Raw genomic sequence first — 19,653 nt, forward strand, 5'->3', positions numbered from 1 at the left:
GTGCGGAAAATCCTTTACGAAATCTTTTAGGCATTTCTTCAGAAATTCTTTTAGACATTCCTTTAATATTCCTTTGAAAATTTCTTCGGAAATACCTAAGTAAAATCCTTCGAATATTCTTTCAGGAATATCTACACAAATTGTTTTGGGAATACTGTCGAAACTTGCTTTGGGAGAAATGCTTCAGAAATTTTATCATAAATATAATAGCCCTGTTTCTCTGTTCGGTGACTAGCCAACCAAACGCAGCACGCGGGGAAATTCTCATAAAAAATTAAATATTTGACACTTCAATTCTGAATCAGATGCTGAAAACAAAATTAGTGACAACCTTAGACAACCAGACACAGCATTTGATGAAAAAAATCACAGACAACAACGTTGAAAATTTTGATTCCTGAAAAAATCTTTGAAAAAACACTTGCCACGGGCGCTACTGCGTCCACAAAAAAACTAGTTCCCTAGTTCCCCCCTTTTAGTAAAGTCACACGGAATTTCTTTCAGCATTCATGCAGAAATTATTCCGAAAATAAAGTTGGAAGTATTATTTAGGAAATGTATTAAAGAATGCAATAGCAAATACTAGAGGATTTGTCGGAAGAGTGTCTAACGAAAAGTTCAAAGAAATTTCCAGATGAAATTTCTGAAAGAACTCTCATAGTAATTTTCTAATGATTTTTAAAAGAGTTTCTGAATGAATTCTTGAAGTGATTTCTGAAATTTTTTCGAAGGAATATCCGAAGGTTTGAGATTAATTTAATTTCCGGGGGAACGTTTGAAGGAACTCCTAAAAAATTTTGAAAGAATTCCTGGATGATGTTCTAAAGAAATTCCAAAGAGATATGTTGAGGGATTACTGGAGGAAATTCTTTGAAAAATTGCTGATGTAACTGCTGAAGGCACTTCTTAAAAAGTTCGAAGGAATTCCTAAATCAATTTCCGTGGGAATTTCTATTTCTAAAAGAAATTTTTAAATGAATTATCCTAAGGGACTTTCGGTAGGTTCCCTGATATAAGTTCCGTAGGTATTGCCGAAGCATTTCCCGTAGGTATTCCGACCAGGAAATTCTTTAAATAATTCGTTAAGGATATTTCGAAAAAGGTTCTCAAGACGCAAGTATTCAGAAAGGATTTTTTTCAAGGTTTTCCTCTAGGAATTTTTGAAGAAATTTCTTGATGGACTTAAAAAAAAATCTAGGTCTATCTCCTAATTCATTTCCTAAGAATTTGCCGAAAGAATCCCTGGAGGAAACTTCGAAGGAACTCTTGGAGGAATGTAAAGAGTAATTTAAGAGTTCCTTCGAAAATTCCTTAAGAAATTCGTTCGGAAATTCCTAAAACGAATTCCGGCGGAATTACGCCTACGGGAGCCGATGGAATGGAGCATCTGGAAACAAATCTGAATTTCTGAATTCTTTTTGAAGAAATTACTTAAAGAAAATTCAGTTTCAAAAAACAATTTTAAGACAATATTTTCGAAAAAAATCCTATATGAAAATTTCAATAGATATTTGCTTGAAAATTCTATTTGAAATTTTTTCGTTGGTTCCTTTAATAATTATTCAGAAAATTTATTCAAAAATTACTTCAGAAATTAGTTAAGAATTTTTTTTCGAAAACCTATTCAGGTTGTTCTTTGGAAATTCTCTTGAGAATTCATTTGGAAATTCCTGCTTAAAATTTTTTTTCAAATTACACTATCTAAAATTCCTCCAGATATTCTTTCGAGAACTCCTCCAGGGATAATTTATAAAATCTCCCCAGAAGCTTATTTGAATACTCCTCCAGGGATTCTTTCGTAAAACATCCCAAAGGGCCTCATAAATTCCTGTAGTAAAACAATTTAATATTCAAAATTAAAAATTCTTGCAGGAACTATTCTGTAATTTTTGTTGAAGTAGTGATATTGAAGAATGAAATAGGAAATCCTAATTGAATTTGCGAAAGAGTTTCCAACGGAAATTTAAAAGGATTTTCTGAAATAATTTCGTAAGAAATTTCTAAATATTTCTCGAAGGAACTCTCAAAAAAATTTCTAAGCGAAATGAGGATTTCTGAAGTATTTTCTGAAATGGCTTTCGAAATTTCCTTATAATTCCAATCTTACAATTTTCGAAGAAATATTATAAGGAAAATCAAATGGAATTGTGAGGGTGCTTTATAACCCCATCATATTTACGTAACGCATAGTATTTAAGCACCCTTCATTACGTTCTTGATTTATGCGCACCATAGCAGGCATCGCTTTCAGCGACAAAGAATCATCCTCTTTCGTGTTTGAACTGCCAAGCAAACAGGTTGTGTGTGCTGGGCGACAGTAGGAGCACAATGCGGATTTCACAAATGGTGATCCTGCCAGGAGCCACCTTTTCTAGATGGCATTTTTTCTCATTCCATTTCAATTAATATTGCTGTTACTGTCGCCCATCACACACAAGTAAAGTTGCAGTTAAATTAGTTACTTGGCAAAGAAAAACTAAAGGTACGTTTACATTAAAAAAAAAAAACTGATGCGTAATGATATGGAGCCACTGTGGCTGGTTTCTTACAGTCGGAGAAAACCGAGCGACGCAGGGCTATAGACGAATCCAAGTAAAAATAAGAAGAAGACACACGACGGTGTTAACTTTGACAGATCCTACAGCTCAGCATAGGGAGATCATTTTAAAATGCTTATAATAAATTCTAGACAAAACGTAATTAAAATCTGATTGATGTGCGGTACGGAAAACGTTCTGAATTACATATCTCAAAGCTTATCTCAATTTTTTTTGAATATTTTCCAAAAATGTATCTATCACACAGTACGGAACTTTTTCCGTATCATACATCAATCAGATTTTAATTACATTTTGTCTAGAATTTATTATAAGCATTTTAAAATGATCTCCCTATGCTGAGCTGTAGGATCTGTCAAAGTTAACACCGTCGTGTGTCTTCTTCTTATTTTTACTTGGATTCGTCTATTGTTTTTTTATTTGCACGGGGAAGTTTTCCGGGAGCAAGTTTTTTCACTGGTTCGAGCCGGCAAAAGCGTACGGAGCCACTGGTGCTGGTTTCTCACAGTTAGAGAAAAACCGAGCGATCCAGGGCTACTGTTTTTTGATTTGCACGGGGAAGTTTTTCGGGAGCAAGTTTTCTCACTGGTTCGAGCCGGCAAAAGAGTACGGAGCCACTGGTGCTGGTTTCTCACAGTTGGAGAAACCGAGCGACCCAGCGCTATTGTTTTTTTATTTGCACGGGGAAGTTTTCCGGGAGCAAGTTTGCTCACTGGTTCGATCCGGTAAATGTAACGGAACCACTGGTGCCGGTTTCTCACATTTGGAGAAAACCGAGCTACCCAAGGCTACTGTTTTTTTAATTTATGCGGGGGAGTTTTCCGGGAGCAAGTTTGCTCACTGGTTCTATCCGGTAAATGAGCTCGGTTTTCTGTATCTATAGATACAGATATATAATTAATATATTGATTCCGATATTTGGTTTTAATTCGTTTTCAACTGAATGAACCTTTTCCTGCGAAGTAGGGGGATGTGAGGGTGCTTTATAACCTCATATTTACGCAACGCATAATATTTAAGCACCCTTCATTACGTTCCTGATTTATGCGCATCGTAGCAGGCATCGCTTTCAGCGACAAAGAATCATCCTCTTTCGTGTTTGAACTGCCAAGCAAACAGGTTGTGTGTGCTGGGCGACAGTAGGAGCACAATGCGGATTTCACAGGAATCTCCTATTTATTTTCGGAATTCAATTTGTCTTCGGAAATACCTTTCGAAATATTCTCAACAATTCCTTGAGAAATTGCTTCGGAAATTCTTCTAGGGCTTCCTTCGAGAATTCAATTACAAATTCTGTTAGGAATTTCCATTGGAAATTTGTTTGGAATTCCAACGGAAATCTTTCAGAAGAATTCCTTTTATGAATTTCTTTATGAATTCCTTTGAAAATTGCTTTAGGAATTCCTTCTTAAATTGCATTAGGAACCCTTTCGATTGTTTTTAAGGTATTGCATCAGCAACTATTTCAGGTTTTTGTCAAACAAATTCATCCAGTAATTCCTCAAGAAATCCCTTCCGAAACTCAAAGAAAAAAATCTTGGAATTCCTTTGAAATTTCAATTCAGAATTTTATCCAAGAATTCTTGCAAAATTTCATGTATCTTCGGACATTCCTTCTAAATTTAATTAGAAACTCCTAAATGCCTTCAGATATTTATTAAGAAACTCTCTCGGGAATATCTTCAGAAATTCATTAATAAATTCTATTACGAATCGATTAGAAATTACTTCAAGAGTTTCTCGAAAAATTAATTTGGAAATACCTTTAATATTTCCGTTAGAACCCCTTAGAAATTTCTTTATGATTGCTTATTTTGTTCATTAATAAATTTCATGAAAAAATAAAATCAACTTTCGAATGATCGACTGTTTATTGTTATTTTAACTTAAAACGGCTACGCAGTCTTTAAGGATTAAAACAAGATTTATATTTGTCCCACGTTTCATCATCAGGGGAAAAATATTATGTTTGTTCCTCGTTTAATGTTTAGTCTTACAATACCTGTCTGGTTTGGATATTTATGGTACATTATTTTGGAAACACTTAATTTTAACATTGATTTTCTTTATCAAACCGCCTCAAAACAGACATTTATTGTAAGACTAAACATTAGACAAGGAACAAACATAATATGTTTCCCCTGATGAAGACACCAACCCCGTGTCGAAACGTTGGACAAATATAAATCTTGTTTTAATCCTTAAAGACTGCGTAGCCGTTTTAAGTTAAAAAAATAAAATCAACAAAATTTCCGGAATAATTCCTGCATAAACTTTGTATGATTTTACTGAAAGAAAGGAAGTTCCGAAGGAATTTCGGGATAAATTAACGAAGGCCTTTCCATAGGATTTTTCCGAAGGAGTCCTTGGAGGAAACTTAAAAGGATTTAATGGAGAAATTTTCTAAAATATTCCTGGAGTGAAAAACAATTCTGAAGGATGTGAAGCCTGAAAAAAAATCGGATAGATTTGGCAAAGGATTTCTTACAGGAATTTACGGAGGAATTTTCAATGGAATATCACGAGAAATACCGATTGGATTTTACAAAGAAATTCCTAGAATTTATTTTGAAATTCTCTCGAAAATATCTTTAAACTTTTTTTTCGGAAGTTTCTCCTAGAATAATGAAAATTCTAAGAAAATCAGTTGTTTTTCCAGGACAATTTTGGCGCATATAAGCAATATTCGATTTGGTGGATCACGTGCCCCGTGCCCCAGCTTAACTCCGCCAGTGAATACAACAGAGAACAGCAAAGATACCCCCTGGGGAACATGTACCCCAGGTTGAGAACCGCTGGTCCAACGGATCTACGCCGTTATTCGAACTCGACGATGGCGGTAGAGCACTCCTGCAGAACTGCCTGAAATACCAAATTCTGGTAGACCAAATCTTAAAGCGATGGGTGAAGGACTATCTGATAGAAATTAGCCCTAGGAGTAAATTGTTCCAACATCAGCACCGTCGGGTAAATCGTAGTTAGTACCGACCTGAAGCTGCCCCGCAATTATTGATCGAAGGGAAACCAAATTGAACTGAGACGGATAGGTGTGGTCCGCAACAGCGATGAAGTCGAGCGGAGTCTACGAATTTCTCGTGTGAATTCAAATATTGGGTTTCAGATTAATTTACTCAATTGTGCACAAATTACGTAACGCAATTATGCAAATTATGTTTACAATTTCTCTTTAATAAAGAAGAAAAAAAAAGTTTACAATTTTGTTTTTTTTTTTAATTTGGTTGTTTTATTATGTAACGATTTACAAACTCCCCCTCCCTCTGTGTCACAACAAGTAACTGTTGCCTGACCCCCTCCCTTCCCCTCAAGCGTTACGTAATTTGTGCTTAAAGCTTTACGTGCTAATTTCCCTTGAAAATTGAAAAGAAATTCCCGTTAAAATTCGCATGGTAATTCAGTAGAATCTCCTTCAGAAATTTAGAGAAATTTCCCGTAGAATTTTAAAATATTTTCCCGCTGAGTTAAAAAAAAAAAATCCAAAGAATTTCCTCTGGAACTTTGAAATACACATTTTTTATTGAAAGAAGAATATTATACCTGAATGGCAGGATTACTATAAGAAGGGATAAAAGTATTTTTTTTTAGAAAACGAACAAGAACTCAGTATAACTTATGAGCTCATGTCTCGATTTAAATCAGATTTGGAGTACTATTTTAAGGAGGCTTTTATGGATGGAGTGAGAGAGCCATTGAGAAAGGTGGGATGATGTGGGGGAAGAAGTATTCTTGAGAAAAACAACAATTGAATATAACTTCTGAATCGCTAGAGGGAAGAATTTATTTGGCAGAATTCATGCAACCAAAAGTAAAACCTTCCTTTTAAACACTGGATGATCTTTAATCTATATGTTGTGCCCTTATTATCATGTGATAAAATATTAATAACACAATAACCACGCTGACCTACCGGTTTAATAATTTTCCAATTGTAGCGGCAACTACGTAATCAATTCTGGCAATTCCGGGCAAGGCCGGGTACATACAGCGAGTTTTGTATATTCATGGTTTTGTGCTGTGAAAAAAATGATTACATTTGGTCAATGTTGGGAGAAATTATTATTTTATTTCAATGCCACTAAAATGATCTCCAAGGGGGTCCAAATACACAAATCGTAGAATGCGTACGAGTGTCGCTATAAGAAATGAAGCACTACACATAATGATCATTTGTCTAGAGAATCTATACTCAAAAACACGTTAGAACAAAACTACTTTTTTTCTCGGTAAAACAGAGGGTCAAGTCCCCCACCTTCCTCCTTGAGAGTACCATCATCTTTTATTATCAGTTGTAAACTCAACTTAAATCCGAACTATCAGTTTTGAAGGGCACATCACACTACAGGTCTTGATTTGGCATTGCAATCAATAAATTATAATTATTTTGAAAAATAAAATGATTACCTCTAAAAATCTTAAAGGATAGCAAATTATACAAATGAGGGAGTCATAAGCAAAGGAGTAAGAGATAAAAACTTATTTTTGAGAAAAACGGGCGGCAATGTTTAAAAAAAAAATGTTACAAACAAATTGTATAGATGTTCAAAAAATCATTCATTTTGCGTGATTTTTTACAATTATTATAGTAGCGTACGAACTATATCAACAAACCAATACATTGTTCGATATACTCAACTCAGACTACACAAAAAGTAACTGACACCCCTTTGTTTCTAACTTCCTCAAATTCGATCGGTTGTCTTATTATAAAAGGGTAGTACTAAGAGTTGAACGAAAATTCAAGAACCATAACTAAAATGCTCCAACAACGACGAACAATACATCACACTAAATAACATTCTTCCACTCAGTAGAAGACAACACACCAATTTACAAGTACGTAGATAAAGTAGACATCGGTTTCCCGCATACAGACCTAGCTTACCTAGCGACGCATTGGGCGAGTGCGGACGTAGCGATGCCATGCTGGGTTGCCGCGACGGAAGCCGCACCGACATGCGTGAGCCGCGGCGTTCCTGGCCGTGAAGCAGTTTGTTGTCCCGCAGCAGCGACACGTTCATCAGCCGGGGGTTCGGGGTGTTGAAGATGGTCCGGTTGTCACGCCAGCGGGCCCTGTTGGGAAAGGGAGAGGAAAATAAAATACGCGTGAAATATCGTATAACAGAGATAAGTTCATCAACTGGGTGATTAGATATGATATCTGTTTTGGGGGTCAGGATGGCTGACGCCGCGACTTACGACTAGTTGTGAAATGTGGCATATGGCAACAAGTGAACATTTACAAACTGAATGAATGGTGAAATTGTTAAGATGGACCGACCGGATGTGTCCGGAAAAGATTTACTATGTTGACACGCCTTTCTGTTGCCCTGATCCACACGATGGTAGATTCGCCTAATTGCAGTATTCAGAAGCGTAGTTGGAACACTCAATAACATGGATAGGTATCGGGATACCAATCTTGATAACAAGCGCAAAGATTATATTAGTGCTGTCCAATGAGAGCTCGAAGTAGCTCGAAGTTTCTCCCTGTCCTGCTCATGCTCATTTGTTGACAAAAAAGAACGAGCAGGACGGGAACAACTTCGAGCTACTTCGAGCTGCTCATTGGACAGCACTAATGTATATTGTATATGGTAACCTCATGTATGTATCTTCTTTTTCTTCTTATTGGCATTGCATCCCCACACTGGGACAGAGCCGCCTCGCAGCTGAGTGTTCATTAAGCACTTTCGCAGTTATCAACTGCGAAGTTTCTAAGCCAAGCTACCATTTTTGCATTCGTATATCATGAGGCTAGCACGATGATACTTTTATGCCCAGGGAAGTCGAGACAATTTCAAATCCGAAAATTGCCTAGACCGGCACCGGGAATCGAACCCAGCCACCCTCAGCATGGTCTTGCTTTGTAGCCGCGCATCTTACCGCACGGCTAAGGAGGGCTCTACTTGTATGTATATCTTCTCCAATTTAGCATCTTGTATTGCACCATGTACGATGTTGACCATGACATGTTGACTGGGAAGCGACCGTGTGCCGCTCAAAGCGCACAAGTCCAACACAAGTGCAAACCGGCACATCAGGATTAATACCAGTCAGATCCTGATTATGGTATACTGGTCACGGAAAACTACAGTCCAGGGTGGCCACCGAACCGGAAAAAAGACGGGAAATTGAAGTCACCGGGAATAAAGCGGGATAAACCGGGAATTCAGGGCGTATACCGGGAAAAACACATTTTCGTCAAATTATATTCCAAATTCTTCAAAGCTTCTAATGAAGTTGATACTGTAAAACCTCTTTTTACGCTCCCTCCTTTTACGCTCCCTCCTTTTACGCTCCCTCTTTTTACGCTCAAAATTCCAAATAACGCTCCCTCTTTTTACGCTCTAAATTCGAAATAACGCTCCCTCTTTTTACGCCCTATAGGAGCGTAAAAAAAGTTTCAAGCATTTATATGAGGCAAATTTGGATTAGTTTCGGAGGTTGTTTTTAGATGATCTAAGTACTACGGATGTTCTAGAAATAGAATATAGGCTTGCATGCGAAGTGGTATTAGCGGTTGTCATGATCTACGAACTCCACACAGTCAAGATCTGTTGATCAACCTTCGTAATGGAGACAGTTATTGAAGAATAAACAAGTTGTGTGACCCCTTCTTGGTACATATTTGTATTCCAAGTAGTTCTTGTTGTTGTCGTGGGCTCCAGGAAGTCTACAAACTCCACAGAGTCAAGTTCTGTGGATCAACCTCCGTAATGGAGGCAGTTATTGAAGAATAAACAAGTTGTTTGACCCCTTCTGGGTATATGTTTGTATTCCTTGTAGTTCTTGTTGTTGTCGTGGGTTCCAGGAAGTTTACCACCTTTATAGAGTCAAGGTCTGTGGATCAACCTCCGTAACGGAGAAATTTATTGGAGAATAAACAAGTTGTGTAACCCCTTCTTGGTATATGTTTGTATTCCAAGTAGTTCTTGTTGTTGTCGTAGGCTCCAGGTAGTCTACGAATTCCACAGAGTCAAGGTCTGTGGATCAACCTCCGTAATTGAGGCAGTTATTGAAGAATAAACAAGTTGTGCGACCCCTTCTAGGTATATATTTGTATTTCAAGTAGATCTTGATGTTGTCATTGATGCCAGGTAGTCTACGAACTCCATAGAGTCAAGGTCTGTGGATAAACCTCCGTAATGGAGGCAGTTATTGAAGAATAAACAAGTTGTGTGACCCCTTCTGGGTATATGTTTGTATTCCTTGTAGTTCTTGTTGTTGTCGTGAGCTCCAGGAAGTTTACCAACTCCATAGAGTCAAGGTCTGTGGATGAACCTCCGTAACGGAGACAGCTATTGGAGAACAAACAAGTTGTGTAACCCCCTCTTGGAATATATTTGTATTTCAAGTAGTTCTTGTTGTTGTCGTAGGCTCCAGGTAGTCTACGAACTCCACAGAGTCAAGGTCTGTGGATCAACCTCCGTAATGGAGGCAGTTATTGAAGAATAAACAAGTTGTGTGACCCCTTCTGGGTATATGTTTGTATTCCTTGTAATTCTTGTTGTTGTTGTCGTGGGTTCCAGGAAGTTTACCAACTTTATAGAGTCAAGGTCTGTGGATCAACCTCCGTAACGGAGACAGTTATTGGAGAACAAACAAGTTGTGTAACCCCTTCTTGGTATTTGTTTGTATTCCAAGTAGTTCTTGTTGTTGTCGTAGGCTCCAGGTAGTCTACGAACTCCACAGAGTCAAGGTCCGCGGATCAACCTCCGTAATGGAGGCAGTTATTGAAGAATAAACAAGTTGTGCGACCCCTTCTAGGTATATATTTGTATTTCAAGTAGATCTTGATGTTGCCATTGATGCCAGGTAGTCTACGAACTCCATAGAGTCAAGGTCTGTGGATCATTCTCCGTAATGGAGGCAATTATTGAAGAATAAACAAGTTGTGTGACCCCTTCTGGGTATATGTTTATATTCCTTGTAGTTCTTGTTGTTGTCGTGGGCTCCAGGAAGTTTACCAACTCCATAGAGTCAAGGTCTGTGGATCAACCTCCGTAACGGAGACAGCTATTGGAAAACAAACAAGTTGTGTAACCCCTTCTTGGAATATATTTGTATTTCAAGTAGTTCTTGTTGTTGTCGTAGGCTCCAGGTAGTCTACGAACTCCACAGAGTCAAGGTCTGTGGATCAACCTCCGTAATGGAGGCAGTTATTGAAGAATAAACAAGTTGTGCGACCCTTCTAGGTATATATTTGTATTTCAAGTAGATCTTGATGTTGTCATTGATGCCAGGTAGTCTACGAACTCCATAGAGTCAAGGTCTGTGGATCATCCTCCGTAATGGAGGCAGTTATTGAAGAATAAACAAGTTGTGCGACCCCTTCTAGGTATATATTTGTATTTTAAGTAGATCTTGATGTTGTCATTCATGCCAGGTAGTCTACGAACTCCATAGAGTCAAGGTCTGTGGATCAACCTCCGTAATGGAGGCAGTTATTGAAGAATAAACAAGTTGTGTGACCCCTTCTTTGTATTCCTTGTAGTTCTTGTTGTTGTCGTGGGCTCCAGGAAGTTTACCAACTCCATAGAGTCAAGGTCTGTGGATCAACCTCCGTAACGGAGACAGTAATTGGAGAACAAACAAGTTGTGTAACCCCTTCTTGGTATATGTTTGTATTCCAAGTAATTCTTGTTGTTGTCGTAGGCTCCAGGTAGTCTACGAACTCCACAGAGTCAAGGTCTGTGGATCAACCTCCGTAATGGAGGTAGTTATTGAAGAATAAACAAGTTGTGCGACCCCTTCTAGGTATATATTTGTATTTCAAGTAGATCTTGATGTTGTCATTGATGCCAGGTAGTCTACGAACTCCATAGAGTCAAGGTCTGTGGATCAACCTCCGTAATGGAGGCAATTATTGAAGAATAAACAAGTTGTGCGACCCCTTCTAGATATATATTTGTATTTCAAGTAGATCTTGATGTTGTCATTGACGCCAGGTAGTCTATGAACTCCATAGAGTCAAGGTCTGTGGATCAACCTCCGTAATGGAGGCAGTTATTGAAGAATAAACAAGTTATGTGACACCTTCCTTATATATGTGTGTATTTAAAGTAGTTCTTGTTGTTGTCGTGAGTTCCTGGTAGTCTACGAACATAGAGTCAACCTCCTTAATGGGGGAAGTTATTTAAAAATAAACAAGTTGTGTGAGCCCTTCTTGGTCTATGTTTGTTTTTAAAGTAATTCTTTTGTGGTCGTGTGCTCCGTAATGGATGCAGTTATTGAACGTTGAACACTTTTTGTGTTTTTGTGGCCTCTTCTTGGTACAGTAATATCCCGATTTTATCATTCCTAGTGAATTCTGGGTGAGGAAATAGAAAATGTGACAAAATTGGAACAATTTTTATTTTAATTTTTTTTTGTTTCGCCAAAATACGTGAACGGAATCCGTAATTTCTTGTCGAAGAGGCTTACAAAATTCTTGACAGGTTCTTTGAATTAATTCAGAATAAACCACAGGCGATGAACGTTATTTCACGAAAATCATTGTAGTTTGCGTTATTATTTGAAAATAATAAAAACGACAAAAATGCGGGGTCGACAAAATCAGAGATGACAATATCGGAGAGTGACAAAATCGGGTCAATACTGTATATTAGTGTTACGATAGACGAGGATACCTTCGAGGTGGTCGAGGAATTCGTCTTCCTCGGATCCTTGCTTACGGCTGATAACAATTTTAGTCGTGAAATACGAAGGCGCATCATTTGTGGAAGTCGGGCTTACTACGGGCTCCAGAAGAAACTGCGGTCAAAAAAGATTCGCCAAATCGCCACCGCACCAAATGTGTCATGTACAAGACGCTAATAAGACCGGTTGTCCTTACAGACATGAAACATGGACAATGCTCGAAGAGGACTTACAAGCACTCGGAGTATTCAAGAGACGGGTGCTTAGGACCATCTTTGGCGGTGTGCAAGAAAACGGTGTGTGGCGGCGAAGAATGAACCACGAGCTCGCCCAACTCTACGGCGAACCCAGTATCCAGAAGGTAGCTAAAGTCGGAAGGGTACGATGGGCAGGACATATTGCAAGAATGTCGGACAGCAACCCTGCAAAGTGTTCGCTTTCGATCCGGCAGGTACGAGACGGTGTGGAGCGCAGCGAGCGAGATGGGCAGGCCAGGTGCAAAATGACTTGGCGAGCGTGGGGCGTATTCGAGGATGGAGAGATGCGGCCTCGAACCGTGTATTGTGGCGTCAAATTGTTGATTCAGTGTTATCTGTTTAGATGTAGTCTAAATAAATGAAAATGTACTTTATATATTTGCATTCCATGTACTGCTTGTTATCGTCATGAGTTCGAAGTAATCTACGAACTCCGTAGAGTCAAGGTCTACTGGTTACCCTCCATTATGGAACCATTAATTGAAAAAATAACAAGTTGCGCATCTTCATCTGTTGGAATGTGTGCATCCCAAGTAGTTCTTGTTGTCATGGGTTCCAGGTAGTATACAAAATTCATTCATATCACGTACGTAACTGTTTATTCCTTGGAAATGCAAAATGTGAATAAATTGGAACGAGACAATTTCACGCCGGAAACGCAAGGAAAAAAACGGGCTAATATTGCATAGACCATGTACCGTATTTATATCAGGTTAAAGACCAACTGTTATTGGTGTAAGCCTAGAAGTATTACTCCATAAATTTCTAGGATGGCCATTAGCATATGCCATGAACACATTTTATTCTATGTACCACAAAGGGGTTGTACCATTTTTGAAACAAGGCGAAAGATTTTTGGTTACGCGTGTAGATCTTAAGGCCTTTTCAAGAGTTTTTTTGGATGACCATGAACCTATGCAATGGACGCATTATATTTTATGTACCACAACGAGCTTGTACCACTTTTGAAACAAGGCGAAAGATTTTTGGTTAAGCGTGTAGATTTTAAGGCTTTTTTCTAAGGGGTTGTACCACTTTTGAAACAAACCGAAAGATTTTAAATAACACGTGTAGATCTTAAGGCCCTTATCCAGGGTTTTCTTGGATGACCACGAAACTATGCAATGGACGCATTCTATTATATGTACCACAAAGGGGTTATACCACTTTCGAAACAAGCCGAAATATTTTTCAGTTTACGCGTGTAGATCTTAAGGCCTATTCCAGGGTTTTCTTGGATGACCGTGAACCTAGGCTATGGACGCATTCTATTCTATGTACCACATAGAGGTTGTACCGTTTTTGAAACAAGGCGAAAGATTTCTGGTTACGCGTGTAGATTTTAAGGCCTATTCCAGGGTTTTCTTGGATGGCCGTGAACCTATGCAATAGACGCATTCTATTCTATGTACCACATAGGGGTTGTACCATTTTTGGAACAAGGCGAAAGATTTCTGTTTACATGTGGAGATCTTAAAGCCTATTCCACGATTTTCTTGGATGACCGTGAACCTATGCAATGGACGCATTCTATTCTATGTACCATAAAGGGGTTGTACCATTTTTGAAACAAGGCGAAAGATTTCTGGTTACGCGTGTAGATCTTAAGGCCTATTCCAGGGTTTTCTTGGATGACCGTGAACCAAGGCTATGGACGCATTCTATTCTATGTACCACAAAGGGGTTGTACCATTTTTGAAACAAGGCGAAAGATTTTTGGTTACGCGTGTAGATCTTAAGGCCTATTCCAGGGTTTTCTTAGATGACCGTGAACCTAGGCTATGGACGCATTCTATTCTATGTACCACAAAGGGGTTGTACCATTTTTGAAACAAGGCGAAAGATTTCTTGTTACGCGTGTAGATCTTAAGGCCTATTCCAGGGTTTTCTTGGATGACCATGAACCTATGCAATGGACGCATTCTATTCTATGTACCACAAAGGGGTTGTACCATTTTTGAAACAAGCCGAAATATTTTTCAGTTTACGCGTGTAGATCTTAAGGCCTATTCCAGGGTTTTCTTGGATGACCGTGAACCTAGGCTATGGACGCATTCTATTCTATGTACCACATAGGGGTTGTACCATTTTTGAAACAAGGCAAAAGATTTCTGGTTACGCGTGTAGATTTTAAGGCCTATTCCAGGGTTTTCTTGGATGACCGTGAACCTAGGCTATGGACGCATTCTATTCTATGTACCACAAAGGGGTTGTACCATTTTTGAAACAAGGCGAAAGATTTCTGTTTACGCGTGTAGATCTTAAGGCCTATTCCAGGGTTTTCTTGGATGACTGTGAACCTATGCAATGACGCATTCTATTCTATGTACCACAAAGGGGTTGTACCATTTTTGAAACAAGACGAAAGATTTCTGGTTACGCGTGTAGATCTTAAGGCCTATTCCAGGGTTTTCTTGGATGACCGTGAACCTATGCAATGGACGCATTCTATTCTATGTACCACAAAGGGGTTGTACCATTTTTGAAACAAGGCGAAAGATTTTTGGTTACGCGTGTAGATCATAAGGCCTATTCCAGGGTTTTCTTGGATGACCGTGAACCTATGCAATGGACGCATTTTATTCTATGTACCACAAAGGGGTTGTACCATTTTTGAAACAAGGCGAAAGATTTCTGGTTACGCGTGTAGATCTTAAGGCCTATTCCAGGGTTTTCTTGGATGACCGTGAACCTATGCAATGGACGCATTCTATTCTATGTACCACAAAGGGGTTGTACCATTTTTGAAACAAGGCGAAAGATTTCTTGTTACGGGTGTAGATCTTAAGGCCTATTCCAGGGTTTTCTTGGATGACCGTGAACCTAGGCTATGGACGCATTCTATTCTATGTACCACAAAGGGGTTGTACCATTTTTGAAACATAGCGAAAGATTTCTGGTTACGCGTGTAGATCTTAAGGCCTATTCCAGGGTTTTCTTGGATGGCCGTGAACCTATGCAATGGTTGCGTTCTATCCAATGTGTCACAAAACACAAGTCCAAGCTCCAGGAGGTTCTTGTAAAACTTTAAATACGTGAAAACGGTGATGAACGTCTTACTGTGCGTTATCAAGGATCTGCACCACTCATGACTTGTTGATTTTTTGGCGTACCAAGAACATCTTAAGGCCTCAGCATTCAAACAATTGGACGACCATGACAACGGAAACAATTTGGACGACCCTAATACCAAAATTGGTAAAAGACACATCTTAAGACTAAAAGTGAGGTAAATATCAAATTTTGCTTACCTAAAAGATTGCAAACTTTTTTTACGCTCTAAATTCCAAATAGCGCTCCCTCTTTTTACGCTCAAAATTCCAAATAACGCTCCCTCTTTTTACGCCCTAAATTCGAAATAACGCTCCCTCTTTTTACGCTCTGATTCCATTTACGCTCCCCCGTTTTGGGCGCAAAAAGAGGTTTTGCAGTATAAGAAAAAAATACTCTTCAAAGTATATTACTTAATCGCATTCTAGTACATGGTGTGTGCCATCTTATTAAGGTAGGTAATTAAGTAGCTCTTTTTTCCAAATGCAGTTTGTTTTATCACTAGATCATTTCGATATCAATTTCTTATGACATATATCATTAATATTGTATCATTCAGTAGATTCTTTGTGCAATTTCACTGATTTTGGTCAATCACAGAGTAGCAACCATAGCTATGTATAGTTTGTTCAAAGATATGCTAAGCTAGGATTAAAACTATTGAGTGGTTGCTGATAATGATTGAAAATAAATCGGTTCTTGTCAGGACCACTATTATATTTGGAAGAAAGTAAAAGGCTGTACTGTGACTGTAGTAAATTCATGGCATCCAGTGAAATTTTCTCGCAAGATCTGAAATTTGATGGCGGCGGCCTGAGCGGCGGCCGTTGGTAAGTGGTTGACAAGAATTGAATATGATTGCGTCGAAAAGTGAAATTTGCTTGCAAGATTCTGACTTTGGATTTGTTACTATTAGTGATTGAAAATGCGTATTATGTTCTATCTATATACATAAAAATGAATTTCTCTCTGTTTGAACCTTATAGACTCGGAGAGGTAATCGGCGTGAAAATTTGTATGCAGAGGTTTTTGCGGCCGGGGAAGGTTCTTAAGATAGTTTGAGACCCCTCCCCTTATTAGAAAGGGGGGCTCCCATACAAATGAAACACGAATTTCTTCATAACTTGAAAATTAATCAAGCAAATGGAACCAAAACTGGCATGTTGAGGTTTTGGAAAATTTGTATGCAGAGGTTTTTGGAGCAGAGGAAGGTTCTTAAGATAGGGCTCCCATACAAATGAAACAGAAATTTCCGCATAACTCGAGAACTAATCAGAGAATAAATCAATTTTAGGCGAAACGAAGTTCGTCGGGTCTGCTAGTTTATCTTTTTCTTCTATCTATCTTTTATCTATATAATAAAAATGAAATGGTCTGTGTTCGTATTCGCATAACTCGTAAACAGCTGAATGGATTTCCTTCATTTCTTCAGCAAATATGTTATCGTTATAGTTTCCGACGGGTTTATATGATATTTCCTCATGGGAAAATTACGAGTAAAGTTAAGTAAATCGTGAAAAACTATAATTCTGATTCGTATGGAAATTTCGCATGGGCAGATCATAATGCACATTTTCGCCTACTATGCAGGACAACGTCTGCCGGGTCGACTAGTTGAAAATAAATTGGACTATTGAAAAGAATTGGTTGTTAACAGGATTTTATACATGACAGAGAGTTGATCCCAGATGAATTTTCTTCAAAGTACAAAACATAATCGTTTGGCGACAGTAGATTCTGTAGCGTTTAACAACCTAATATTTACATGACTCTACAATTTTCATTGCACCGACATGTGTTTTGTAGTTTTCGTCGTGTCTCGTACACAACTCTCCTGAATTAAAAAAAATGTTGGCAATACAACATGTTATTGAATCTAAAGTGTATGTTGAAACAACTATAAAAATATTTGAATCAATAATACTATAATTTTGATTTTAAAATTAAAATGTTTGAGTTTAAAACTTGGGGCCTGTCCTTAGCCATGCGGTAAGATGCGTGACTACAAAGCAAGATCATGCTAAAGGTGGCTGGGTTCAATTCTTGATCCGGGACAGGAAAATTTCGGATTGGAAATATTCTCGACTTCCCTGGGCATAAATGTATCATCGTATTGGCCTCATGATATACGAGTGCAAAAATGGTAACTCGGCTTAGAAACCTCGCAGTTAACAACTGTGGAAGTGCCTAATGGACACTAAGCTGCGAGGCGGCGATGTCCCAGTGGGGATGTTATGTCAATATGAAGAAGAAGAAGAGTTTAAAACTTATTTCAATAATTCTATTTTATTTTCATTTTGAAAGCTGTACTACCGCAACTTAGGAAGGACACCCATGACTAACGGAAATTTTACCCTACTGGGATGAAATAAGCTTGACCTCGAAAAATACAAAGTGGTAATTCAATATTGTACTTTGACAATGAGCACTAAACACATTTAAAAATAAATTTTTATTACCGTTAGTCACACATTTTAATAAAACTGTTCAAAATTTAGCAAGTACGGCCAATCAGAACAAAAAAGAGGTGTTAAAAACGTTATCGAGGGCAGGTAGGTGACAATTTATTAGGCCAGGTTGACGACATCGTCACTGAATCACATGTGGGTGATTTTTTTCCTTTCTCTTCAAGATTAAAAAAAAAACTTTCTCTACACTATTAACGTTTAACTTAATTTAAAATAAAAAAAAATCTTATAAAGAAATCGAGAGAAGAAGTTCTCTTCAAGATTAAAAAAGAGAGTAATCCGATTCCTTGGCTGTAAAAAAAAACCTTTAAATGTCTCGGTCCGTTGCTGTACCTGAGCAAAAGCATCTATGCGTTCGACTGCATCTTTCATCTGATCGATCGACCAAAGTCACGGCGAACCTGTACATCCAATGGGCGCACCATCGAAATCTATTTTCACCACGTTGCTGTCCGACATTATGGTTGCGTGTCTGGCCCACAACAGACGTCCGTTTATCACAGTAAGAAACAATGGACAACAACGGGTAATCCCCCCATCAACTAATGAAATTTATGTCCGTAAAGAACTACAAATCCAACGAACGACGACGACACTCCATTCGAACGAAAGGTCTTAAGTTTAAGGACGAACTTTTCGGAATCAATATTTATTCCACGGGGCACTACTTTCAATAATGAAGCAACGAGCAACTGTCATCTTTCATTCCACGCTTGCTGCGACGCAGCAAAGCCAAAATAAAAAGATGGCAGTTATTCGTTGCTTCTTTGATAAGATTGGTGCCTCTGAAAATGTGAGGTAAAAATTATTTGAATTCTGGACAGTTTCCCCTTAACATGTCACTCTACGAAGAATCGATTCCAATGTAATGTGTTCTGAGCGGAGGGAGGGATGGTTGGGCGTGTCAGTCAGGCGGCCTATCCCAACATGTGCGACATCCCCCTATTCGTCATAGCGAAGCAATCTCTATGTACAGATTTCATTTCGATTTTTTTTAACCAAACATTAAATCATGCAAAAATGTAATGATTTGAAGACAATGATTATAATTACAGTCCTAGTACCTACTTAAATTGGAACAGAATCATCTAGCAGTTCCATACAAATACGCGTTGCAAACGAGCAATAGACCTGTCAAACGTAGCACGGGGTGGTACTCTACTTGCAAGGCTTGCTGGCGTTTTTTAAGCATCTTTTTCTTGCACGGGCATAGAAAGGATTTGTTTTATACGTTAAACATTTATTGATAACTAGTCGACCCGGTAGACGTTGTCGTGCATAGTAGGCGAAAATACGCGTTGTGAACTGCCTATCCATACAAATCTTAGTTTTAGTTTTTCATTAATTCCTCAATTTTATTCGTGATGAGGAAATATCATATAAACCCGTCGGAAAGGATAACGGACTATCTGCTGAAGGAATGAAGCAAATCCGTCTACCCGTTTGTGAGTTATGCGGATACGCACACAGACCATTTAATTTTTATATATATATATATATATATATATATATATATATATATATATATATATATATACTAGTCGACCCGGCAGACGTTGTCCTTGAGTGTCCGTTGAAAATGAGCGTTTTGAACTGCCCATACGAAATTTCCATACGAATCTTGATTTTAGTTTTTCACGATTTACTCAACCTTTCTCGTGA

The 19,653-nt window shown here is 38.3% G+C and overlaps 1 protein-coding gene across 7 annotated transcripts in view; it reads right to left on the reverse strand.

Moving 5' to 3' along the window:
- LOC134226876 (multiple epidermal growth factor-like domains protein 10) overlaps positions 1 to 19,653 on the reverse strand; it is a 447,567-nt gene that overhangs the window by 22,590 nt on the left and 405,324 nt on the right. For 3 of the 7 annotated variants that reach the window (XM_062707957.1, XM_062707948.1, XM_062707965.1), the window contains one exon: positions 7,450 to 7,646. In XM_062707957.1, the coding sequence (XP_062563941.1) occupies positions 7,450 to 7,646 (197 nt within the window). Of the gene's footprint in view, positions 1 to 6,483; positions 6,589 to 7,449; positions 7,647 to 19,653 lie in introns of all 7 variants that reach the window. The other 4 variants (XM_062708002.1, XM_062707993.1, XM_062707983.1 and 1 more) reach the window with 2 other exon arrangements.

The sequence above is a fragment of the Armigeres subalbatus genome, chromosome 1, assembly GCF_024139115.2.
Source record: "Armigeres subalbatus isolate Guangzhou_Male chromosome 1, GZ_Asu_2, whole genome shotgun sequence".
NCBI lineage: Eukaryota > Metazoa > Arthropoda > Insecta > Diptera > Culicidae > Armigeres > Armigeres subalbatus.